We start from the raw sequence: 11877 nt of genomic DNA on the forward strand, positions 1-11877 counted from the left end.
GCTCTCTCAATCTCTGGCTGTCTGGACGCTCTCTCACTCTCTGGCTGTCTGGACGCTCTCTCACTCTCTGGCTGTCTGGACGCTCTTTCAATCTCTGGCTGTGTGTACGCTTTCTCAATCTCTGGCTGTCTGGACGCTCTCTCACTCTCTGGCTGTGTGGACGCTCTCTCACTCTCTGGCTGTCTGTGCGCTCTCTCACTCTCTGGCTGTGTGGACGCTCTCTCACTCTCTGGCTGTGTGGACGCTCTCTCACTCTCTGGCTGTCTGGACGCTCTCTCACTCTCTGGCTGTGTGGACGCTCTCTCACTCTCTGGCTGTCTGGACGCTCTCTCACTCTCTGGCTGTGTGGACGCTCTCTCACTCTCTGGCTGTCTGTGTGCTCTCTCACTCTCTGGCTGTGTGGACGCTCTTTCAATCTCTGGCTGTCTGGACGCTCCCTCACTCTCTGGCTGTCTGGATGCTCTCTCAATCTCTGGCTGTGTGGACGCTCTCTCACTCTCTGGCTGCGTGGACGCTCTCTCACTCTCTGGCTGTCTGGACGCTCTCTCAATCTCTGGCTGTCTGGACGCTCTCTCAATCTCTGGCTGTCTGGACGCTCTCTCAATCTCTGGCTGTGTGGACGCTCTCTCAATCTCTGGCTGTGTGGACGCTCTCTCACTCTCTGGCTGTCTGGACGCTCTCTCACTCTCTGGCTGTCTGTGCGCTCTCTCACTCTCTGGCTGTCTGGACGCTCTCTCACTCTCTGGCTGTCTGTGCGCTCTCTCACTCTCTGGCTGTCTGGACGCTCTCTCACTCTCTGGCTGTCTGGACGCTCTTTCAATCTCTGGCTGTGTGGACGCTCTTTCAATCTCTGGCTGTGTGGACGCTCTCTCAATCTCTGGCTGTGTGGACGCTCTCTCACTCTCTGGCTGTCTGGACGCTCTTTCAATCTCTGGCTGTCTGGACGCTCTCTCACTCTCTGGCTGTCTGGACGCTCTCTCACTCTCTGGCTGTCTGGACGCTCTTTCAATCTCTGGCTGTCTGTGCGCTCTCTCACTCTCTGGCTGTGTGGACGCTCTCTCAATCTCTGGGTGTGTGGACGCTCTCTCACTCTCTGGCTGTCTGGACGCTCTCTCAATCTCTGGCTGTGTGGACGCTCTCTCACTCTCTGGCTGTGTGGACGCTCTCTCACTCTCTGGCTGTGTGGACGCTCTCTCACTCTCTGGCTGTGTGGACGCTCTCTCACTCTCTGGCTGTCTGTGTGCTCTCTCACTCTCTGGCTGTGTGGACGCTCTCTCACTCTCTGGCTGTCTGGATGCTCTCTCACTCTCTGGCTGTCTGGATGCTCTCTCAATCTCTGGCTGTGTGGACGCTCTCTCACTCTCTGGCTGTCTGGATGCTCTCTCACTCTCTGGGTGCTCTCGAGCTTTGGATCTCCTTTGGTCTTCTTCTGGCCATTTCTAGTCGTTCTGAGCATTGATACTTGTAATGCTCATCGTATCTTTCACATGAGGGAGATGTTCTCTAAACATTATTTGAGACGACATATGTATGCATGTTGAACTTCTTTCACATCTTACGTAGCCAACCGTGCTAGTCGGAGGTGCGGGAGACCTTTCCAAGGGGGACCTCGCAATTTGAATTAAACTTCCACAGCATGGTCATCAATCTACTTTTTTGGAGAGATGGTTTGTGTGCATTTGGCCTCGGGTTCCACGCCTGGTGTAGCGCAACTTCACGGTTTAATGGCCACCCAGGATTCTCGTTGTCACGTAGCTCTCAAGTTAATTTAGACTCATGCCTGTAGTGCCAAGTTCCTTACAAGAGAACATATATACTCAAACAACCTTGAACTATTTATTGATACATTTTCCTCATCATTGTGTTTAGTTTGAAGAGGCATACTATGATTGAGACAACCATGAACGGAATCAGTAATTCACTTCTAAATATACCCGTGTGTGCACTCGCGTGCGTGCGTGCCTGTGTATGTGCGTGTGTCTCCACTCCAGGTATTACGCAGACATCCGCCAGATGGTACCGGTCCGGGATGAGGACATGAGAACGGAACTCTCCGAGGAGTCACGGGTGAGTGGAGCGGTAGTGCAGTGCTCACCGCGCTGCACTACAAACCTGGCGACCCGAGATCAATTCCCGCTCGCGCCCAACATCAGTGACGATTATCTGAAGTAGTTCTGGCCCTCCTCTAGGTCGACTCGGCCTCAAATCAGTACCTGGTGCGGTGTGTAAAACATCAGCACTGGGGAGACAATGTCGGCAGAGTGCGTTGTTGGCAACCCATCCCCTCGTGTACTGTGCCGGCCTTCATAGCTGCTTGCTAACAGTACTTGTCCCAACAGTCTGTTAAGGCTATACGGGGGATCTTTATATTTGTATGGACCACTTGCGTGTGTGTGTGTGCAGACCACTTGTGTACGTTTGTGTGTGTGCATACGTGCGTGCGTAACGCGCGGATCTGCTGCATCCCCAGAACAACTCAAACGAACTCAACTCGATGGTGGCGCTTCACGAGCTCTACACATACGTCAACAAGTACTACGACCAGGCGAGTTCCCCCCCCACACCACCACACCACCACGCTCCCGGGCTGGGATGCCAGCCAGCAGACGAGCGTTTGACCCGCTCGATCGCCACGTAGCATCGAGTTGACTCGCTCGCTCCACCTTCTGACCGCCGCGATGGTTGGCCTTGCGCAACGTGGACGCCCGTCTGTCGGGCAGCTCCAACGGTCACGCTTCGTGGGCAGTGGTGGCACTCAAAACCAAAATGGCGACAAATTGACCGTGAACATGACGGCACGTGACATGAGTGAAGTGTGCACCGAATCTGAGGTGCAAGTAACGATCAACTTCTGGCTCCTTCCCGACCGCAGCCTACGGCTTCGCTGCCCAGTTATTGTAACGCGCGCAACTCCCTGATTAGCACGGTTGGCTACGTACGGTGCGAAAGAAGTTTAACATACATACATACATGGCCTCGTGGCCATGTGAGGTCTACCTTCCTCTGCAAAACTGCCCGAAATTGACATTTAACCATCACTGCAAGCTTCTTAGCCACACCAATTGGGTGCTTGAGGAGGGGGAGTGTGTTTAACCTGGCAACAACACTGTTTCTGATTTGAATGCAGACACTTGTAAATTTGAGCACTAATTTGAGTGGCATTATTGGACAGCCCTGACAGGTGTGCGTTAAATAGTTAAATCTGTGGCACTCCACCAAAGGTATTTAAAACCCAATTCGGCACTGGTAAGGAGGAGAAAAGAGTTCCCCCCCCCAACCCGTGCAGCTGGCGCTTGACCGCCAGGACGTGCGTCTGCATGCTCGCGTGCGCAGGTGATCACCGCGCTGGAGGACGACCCGCACACCCAGAAGATGCAGCTGGCGTACCGGCTGCAGCAGGTGGCGGCGGCGGTAGAGAACAAGGTCACCGACCTGTGACGGGGCGACGACCGCGTGTCGTCCGGCCCGTGCCCCTTGGCGCTGCCTGAGCGGAGGGGGTAGGGGGGGCCCTACCCCTGCGCGGTGGACACGTTGGTGGAAGGTTCTGCCCGTGGGAGCGCCGGGCAAGATCGCCAAAGCCGCGAAGGCCGCTTGGGTAGCGTGCGCGTGCCGCAACAATTTTCTCGTTTGAAATCGGATGCCTCGAGTGAAATCGTTTTTCGTCAATTCGGCAAGCCGCTCAAGAGATGGATGAGGTGCAGCTGCCTTCTCTCCTCGGCGCCATTCTTTGTCGACCTCCGCCCCCCCACCCGCCCACCCGGACCCACCGATGAAGTGCTTCCCACTCGTGCCGCCTCCTCGTCCCCCGTGGCGCGGCGCAACACGGTGGTCTCTTCGCAGCGGCGCCCGCGATCACGAGATGACTCGGCGCGCTCGTCGACCCTTTTAACCTCCCCACCCAGCTGCACAAGGCCGCCGTGCGAGCGACCAAATACATTTTAATAAAAAAAAACCCATCACGAAGAGGTTGCAGGAGCCGGGCCTGCTGCGATTGGCTGGGTGGTTGGTGGCGGCGGCGCACGCCAGGAGCTGCGGCGAGGGACTATGCGCGTACGTGCGTCGCGCTGCCACGACGACGATAGCGATGACCACGACACCTTGCTCGGAGCTTCCGCCATTCTCCCCCCCCCCCCCCCCCGGCCTTGATGTTTTAACGGAAGAACGAGCGAGTTTTTAAAACGGTTGTTTTTGTAAACTGCTGCAAAGAAAATAGGAAATGTTGTTGTGGTTTTGGGAGATGGTTGGCTCCGGGGGAGATCGCCTTACTTGCAACCTCTGTCGGAAAGTAGTCAACAAGGGCTCCACCTCTCAAAACCGTTTAAAGACGTAGAGACTTTTTTTTGTAAGTGGGGCTTTTCTCGCTCCTCGCCCGCCGGTTTGAGTGTTCTTTAATCACCACTAACTGAAGCCCCGCGTTGCTGAAGAAAAGCGTCGTCTACTGTAGAAGGAAGAGAGAACTTGCAAACCCGAGAGAAGGAGTCTTCAGGTCGATTGTGGGCGCACCAGGGTAAGGCACCGCCACCCCCTAACCTCGTAGTCTGCGCGCGGAAAAAAAAATCACTTTAATCAAAACCGGGCGGCTGTATTCACAAACTAAGTTCTTTTCTCGTTTGGCAATAATAATGATAATAATCCATGATTTTAACATTATTTATTTTAAAGCTGTACGTGTTTTAAATCATCTACTGTAGAGAAGGGGGGAGTACCGTTATGACGCGGCCTAAGTGGATGCGCGCATGTTGTGCTGTATGTATATAATGATCCTTTGTATGCACACTGGGATAAAAAAAGCCTGTTTTGCTGTAAGTTGTAACCCGGTCAAAGCTTAGCCATTCCTCCCCATACGTGTGACCCCTGACGCCGTGGCGTGGATCAGGGTCAGCTGGGCTTGGACTGTGTTGCCGTTGGAGGGGTCAGCGGTGCCAAAGCGCACTCAGCGGCGTGGTCCTGTGGCAATTCACGAGCATCGTGGTCGTGCTCCAGTTCTCGTTTTGAAATATTCCTGGCTCATGTACGTGAAGCTGAAAATATGACCCCTTTACACGGCCGTTAAAAATAAAGTACGCGAAACCCACCTTCCTATTATGTGACAATAATACATCCCACCGCGCCCTCGTTTTACGTATTGATTGAGGTCATATTCCAATCCCCCCCCCCCCCCCCCATTTGCGTTTGTCTGACGGAAACCGGTTGAGCCTGTTCACGCGACTGTGCCTCCCGGACCAGAACGGCACGAAGGCCGGCCCTGGGCCTCGCGGTTCGCACCTTGGCCGCAGCGGCGTTTGTGCTCGCGCCGCGTGATGATCGTATCCGGGGTTGCCCCGCGGCGTTTTGTTCGCGTCTCATTTGTTGCCGTCGAGGACAGAAACCCGTTAACAATCCCTCGCAGGCCATGGCGATGTCACTGCTCATCGGGGGCACATTTATGCGGGTCAACGGCCCCGAGGCAGAACCCAAAGGCCTGAGGATATTATGCGGGGTTCGGAGTCAGGTTTCCACTTGTGAAATATTAAAAAATGGGGCATATCTTGGGTAGAACAATATCTCAAAATGCTACAGAAGCGGGAGAACCGATTGTAAATTAATTGTCTTGTGTGGCATATTACTGCGCAAATGACACCACAGAGACTTTAAATGTCTCCAGGATGACTTACGGTTTTCCCAGGATGACTACCTCAACAGTATGGTCCTGGGAAGACCAGGGCAAGTGGCAACCTGAAGCTTAAGGAATAATTTAAACGTGTGATGGACTTTAGGATCGGTAGGATTCCATAGAAATCACTTGTGGGAGTCGATCGATACCATCCAGAATTTGTCTGCCGAATCCTCAGGAATATCGGGAACGTGGCCAGCCAGGTGGGACACTAAGCTGGCGGCAAACTCTCCGCAGTCGACCGATCGCAAGGCCCTCGTTTGTAACCGTGCACATTTCCAAGCGGTGGCTGTGGGTTTTTTGTTGTTGCAAATTGACACACGACGATGTTATATTTTTGGGAGAAACGTGCGACGCTCGCTGCGGCCGTTCCCGCGCCGCCTTGAGAGTGGAACAACGTGATCACGTCCCCTGCCGTGGACCCGGCGTGGCCAAGAGGCCTCGTCTCGGTGTGGGACCGGCACGACCCGTTGACCACGTTGACCTTCGCTTGATCGTTTTCCCAAAAACCGATTTGTACCTTTTTATTTTGTTAATTTTAAGTCTACATTTTACAGCGCGCAGGATGGTGGTTGTTGTTGTTTTGAGAGAGAATGAATGCCTTAAAACTAGACACCAGCTGTGATGTCGCTTGGATTATTCTGCCGTTGTGGAGTCGGTGTGTGTGCGCGCGCGGTGACCGTGTGAGTATAACGATTGTGGCTCTGCGTCCCACGTTGTGACCGGCTTATATCAACGTAGCGTACTTGGCCGTCATCTGGTTGCACAACCGTGTTGTGTTTGTCCCACTAAAATGTTCTTGCTTTGGTGTCGTTGCACTGATATCAGACCCCCCTAGGCTTTATTATTGCAGCTGGTGAGACCACGTGGAATTAAGCAGCTCTGTTACAAAAACGACCACAGCCCAAGACCATCGGCACTGGTGGCAGTTATATGACATTACAGTTACGTAAGATTTACATAGAGACCCATGCAGTTACACAGAGACCCATGGAGTTAAAGACCCATATCATTACATAGATACCCACATGGTTCCATAGAGACCCATAGAGTTACATAGCCATTCAAAGAATTACCTAGAGACCCATAGAGGTACAGAGGCCACAGCCAAAGACCATCGGCAGTGGCGGCGGTTGTACCAGACGCTGCAGGGTGGAGGGAATGTGCAAACTAACCAGAGCAACAACACGTTATTTACACGACACGCATGATAGCACACTGAGACAAAGATCCCATGTGGCGTGTGCGTTCACACGGCCTCAGCGAGGCATTCAGGAAAGGTGAGAGAGCCCGTTGAGACTCCAGGCAAAATATTGTCGAAGATACACTAACACAATCTGAATACTACAGTCACGAAAGCTCCAAATTAAGATTGATACTAGAGCAAACTCAATTTCGGAAACTTTGATTTTGTTCCATTAAACGCTCATGAGTGAATCTTTTTGTGGCTAAATGCAGTGTGCAGCGTGTTTCTCTGCCACAAGCGGTCGAGTTGAGTGGCGCGTCACCGCTCAATCCGATGCGAGGAGTGGAGTCGTGGCTGGTTTGCTGAATCCTGAATGCGTTCAATCACATGGTACCAGGGCTGGAGATGGAAATAAATTACTGGGGAAACTCCTAAATGGTTCCCCCTCACCCGCCACTACATCTGGACCGTACATTATAGATCTCCTAAGTGGGAGGGGGGTGAGGAGTTTCGCTCGGTGTGTGGGTCTCTGTGCGTGTCTGTGGGTTTCTGTGGGTCTTATGGGTGTTGGTGAGTTTCTGAGCGTGTCTGTGGATTTCTGAGCGTGTTTGTGGGTATCTCTGTTGGTCTAGGGGTCTATGAGTCAAATTACAAAAAAAACATTAATCCTTGATTCTTTTCGTAACGCAGTTGGGTTCAAAATGTTACTCCCACCACGGCATTCCGGGGTAATCCCCTGCCCATTTCCACCACTGTAATATGACGATACACGATGCTAGACGGGACCGCCTGAGCATCCCAAGTGTTACAAGGCTTGGGCCACAATGTGACCAAGATAGTCGTATCGCCTGTATTTATACAATCCTAGAACGATATAAAATACATTTCTAAACCTCCGTTGATTTGTTTTATTTACTTGCAATTACCAGCTTGTTAGGATGCCTCAAAACATGTACAATTGGTTAAAATATTGATGTTCGTTATTCATAAATTTATTTCTCAAAAGCGGTTTGGATCAGCCAAGGGGGTACTCTGTTAAAACAAAATTCAACGGGGGGGGGGGGGGGGGGGGGGTAACACAGTAGCCAACAAAAGGTTGAAAACCAACTGCTCTATTGTCACGAACGATATCTTTGTATTCTACCAAGTTGTGGATCGCAACGACCTCTGGTGGCCGGGTTTGGTTAGGACAACCACTCCACGTTTCTCGCGCTCGCATTTTGTCACTAGGAGTTTCTCACACGTCAATCAATCTCTATTGTACGTGCCGTGATGGGTCCTCAAGTTGGCATCCGTGCGCATTACAACGGAACGGTGAGGCTTCTAGGTTACCACGAAGCAACAAGGATGAGAAAAGAATATTCGTCACGACCTCAGCGGCTAACACAAGTGCGTGAAAAATAAAAGTGCGACCGTGCGCAACGAATCAGCATACGAAAGGTGATTAGTAAATAAAATAAGTATTTTATATTTTATGGGAAGGCAAGTCTGAAAAGATGGCTGGCACAGACCATTGTGTTTGTTTAACGCTTAGGCTTTCGCGACCAATATCCATAATATCGTTTTTTTGGGGGGTTCGATCGCGTAAATATAAATGTGTCGTTAAACCCGCCACCACCGGACACAGCCAATTAGTAAGGTTTGTCACGTAAACAGAACACGCCAATTCGTCACTAGTACAGCACACCGGTGTGTTGGAGAGCCAAGTCACAACGTTTACAATCTGAGTACGATGTTTCTCCAGTAATTACAACTAGCTTCATCAGGCGGAGAGCCAGATTTGTGGAGAAATCCTGTTTGGTTGAGAATTTTTTTAAAACATTCGGATAGCTACAGGCTTCGTGCTGCTTGGAAGCAAATAATCAAATAATACATGGTTTAAATGCATGCCTCTACACGTTTCCATACGTCAATGGGGATTACCTGTGCGTATACAATAGCAAGAACAATGTGCATGCATAAAGTACGCCGATTACCATATGAATAACCGAATGGATATCCGTTGTAATTTATGTGCATTAATTAACCCACCCTGCCCCTTTCCCACGTGAAGAGCTCACAAGTGATGTCATCACATCTACCCCTCTGTTTAACGAACGAAACAGAAGGATGATGAAGATAGTTGTAGTTACTGGCGAAACGTCGTACTCAGATTGTAAATGCTCTCCAACACACCGGCTAGTGCTGTACTAGTAACGAATTGGCACGTCCTGTTTACGTGACGAACCTTCACTAATTGTCAGTGTCGGGTGGTAGCGGGTTTACCGACGCATTTATATTTACGCGATGTAACCCCCCCCCCCCCCCAAAAAAAACCTATAACATTGTGTTTGTAGTTGTAACGTTACGATTCGCCCCCTACTGGGCATCTGTTTTAAAAAAGCGCTTCATAGCTCATCGAATTCCTCCGGTATAAACAAATATTTTGATAATTGAGAGACAATTATAACGGTTCCACCTGAAGACGGAAGCTTGTGTTGCCTCCGAGACGTCGTGATTTAATTTAGTTGTTTTCATTCTATTTTTTACCTACGTGACTTTACCGAAAAAAAGAGTGAATCCTTGAAGTCACGAAAGCTTCAAATCTAGAATTGAGAGACACGCTGCGCGTTTCGGATGTCCGGTGGCCAGGCCGGGTGGTATTCCAGATTTTTTAGGGGGGCAGCGTTCGCGAAGGCTTTGTCTCCCAAGAGTCAGATGAACAATCCTGGGCTGGGAAAGCCTTTCCGTTCCCGTGGAACGGAGTGTACCGAATGTGCCTGAGGATTGGATGGAGTTGTCGTTTTGCAAGTAGATCGGGGGCCCAAGTCGTTGCAGTACTTTGTAGGTGAGAAGAGCAACCTCGAATTGTATGCGGAAGCGGACCGGTGTAGCCAGTGCATGCTGCAGTGCGTGATGTGTTCACAACGGCGAACCCGCCGAGTCATCCGGGCAGCTGCATTCTGCACTCGCTGAACACGTGTTCAGCGAGTGCGTTCTGAGCATTCTTTCCATTCACACAATTCCCCCAGTAACCCGCGCTGTCGTCTCCTTACCCCCTGCTCAAGCCCCTTGCTCCAAGAACCTGCTCTCATCTTCGGCCCATGGCAGTCAAGAGTTGAATGTCTCACTGAACAGTGTGCGAGTCGCTGGTAGACTTCCTACAGTCGTAGGTGGCACACGACTCATAGCATCTGTAACGAGAAGTATACGGGATGTGGTGTGCCGAGTGGCGTGCATTTCCTAGGTCGCCGACCTTGACAGACCTGATTACTCCAGTCTAAATAAAGATTCTGACTCTTAAGACCCTCCTGCTTCCTCCTCCCCCATAACAAAGACGCCTCCTCTTTCATTTCCCCCTGGATGCACACGTGCCATTGGCCTGTGCAGGGTCTTGAGATCTGCACCGCTGTGTGTGGCGACATTTAAATCGGAATTGCAGGGCCAGGCAGCGTATGGGTAGCCATGGCCACGTCGCCACACTCTCACCCTCATCCGGTGGCCAGGCTCACGCATGGCTCTCTCCCCACCTCGCCCACGTGTTGTCGGGTTGGACAACTAAGTTACGTGGTGTTGTGTGACGCCGATGTCCGACGTTTCGCTCCACACAGGGGGCGGGGAGGGGGGGGGCTTCACGCACTGGATACAATAGTCACAGGTAAGTTAAACGCATGAGCCTCATTAGGTTAGGGTCTGATGAGTAGTGTCAGCTGAGTGGTGAGAGGTAGGTGAGTAGTGTCAGCTGAGTGGTGAGAGGTAGGTGAGTGAGTGGTGAGTGGTAAGTGAGTGAGTGGTGTCAGCTGAGTGGTGAGAGTCAGGTGAGTGGGTAGTGTCAGCTGAGTGGTGAGATAGGGGAGTTGTGTAAGCTGAGTGGTGAGAGGTAGGTGAGTGAGTAGTGTCAGCTGAGTGGTGAGGGTCTGGGGAGTAATGTAAGCTGAGTGGTGAGAGGCAGGTGAGTGGGTAGTGTCAGCTGAGTGGTGAGAGATAGGTGAGTAGTGTCAGCTGAGTGGTGAGAGATAGGTGAGTAGTGTCAGCTGAGTGGTGAGGGTCAGGTGAGTGGGTAGTGTCAGCTGAGTGGTGAGAGGTAGGTGAGTAGTGTCAGCTGAGTGGTGAGGGTCTGGGGAGTAATGTAAGCTGAGTGGTGAGAGTCAGGTGAGTGGGTAGTGTCAGCTGAGTGGTGAGAGATAGGTGAGTAGTGTCAGCTGAGTGGTGAGGGTCAGGGGAGTCGTGTCAGCTGAGTGGTGAGGGTCAGGGGAGTGGGTAGTGTCAGCTGAGCAGTATTAGGTGAGTCGTGAGCGTCAGGTGAGTAGTGTCAGCTAAATGGTGAATCAGCTGAGTGGTGAGTTCAGAATCGGTATTTATACTGGAGGAAAGCGGTGAGCTATAAAGATAATTTTTACAGATGTCCAGTAGGGGCGGGTCAGACAGTTACAACAGCAAACAATACAAAAACACTACGATATTAGTGTAAAGAATATAAAAGGTAAGCCAGTCACTAATGAAAATAAAAAGCTTTGGGCTATTTTTCGATTTAAAGCTTTCGTGACTGCAGGGATTCATCTTCTTGGTTCTTTCGGTAAAGTCACGTAGAAGGGAAATAATAAAAATAACATCTATAATACAAAATATTGTATTATATTATTATATTATGTTTTATTTCTATTTTTTTTTCCCTTCTACGTGACTTTACCGAAAGAACCAAGAAGACTCTGGGCTATTATTGGCTCATTTTTTACTGCGTGGTTACCGGGAGAACGGTGGGGGCCAATCGGAGGAGATGGAGTTCTGGTCGCAGGGGAAGATTCGCACCCTTCATAGGACGGGGAGAGAAGCAGACAAAGATCGAGGACCACCGCACGTACATTTGTTTGGCAAGAGGATCGCCCACGAAGCCGTCAACCCACAGTCGCTCGGTTGTAACGATGAACAAGAAGCCTCGCCTTCTCTCCCTCTCCCACCACCATCATCTCCTCAAAGCGGTGAAGCTCTAAACGCAAGTCCCGGGGTGAACATCGCGCACGAGCTGACCGGTACCAAGCTGGGGTTGTGACGCGAACAC

At 51.1% G+C, this 11877-nt stretch overlaps 1 protein-coding gene across 1 annotated transcript in view; it reads left to right on the forward strand.

Moving 5' to 3' along the window:
* Positions 1–6266, forward strand: part of LOC133351725 (plexin-B1-like) — a 52012-nt gene extending 45746 nt beyond the window's left edge. The window contains 3 exon segments of the mRNA XM_061567156.1: positions 1992–2067; positions 2471–2545; positions 3334–6266. Of these exon segments, the coding sequence (XP_061423140.1) occupies positions 1992–2067; positions 2471–2545; positions 3334–3438 (256 nt within the window). The 3' untranslated portion in view covers positions 3439–6266.
* The last annotated feature ends 5611 nt before the right edge of the window (positions 6267–11877 follow it).

This window comes from Lethenteron reissneri, chromosome 38 (assembly GCF_015708825.2).
Source record: "Lethenteron reissneri isolate LAM-NWPU_2019-01 chromosome 38, ASM1570882v1, whole genome shotgun sequence".
Lineage (NCBI taxonomy): Eukaryota > Metazoa > Chordata > Hyperoartia > Petromyzontiformes > Petromyzontidae > Lethenteron > Lethenteron reissneri.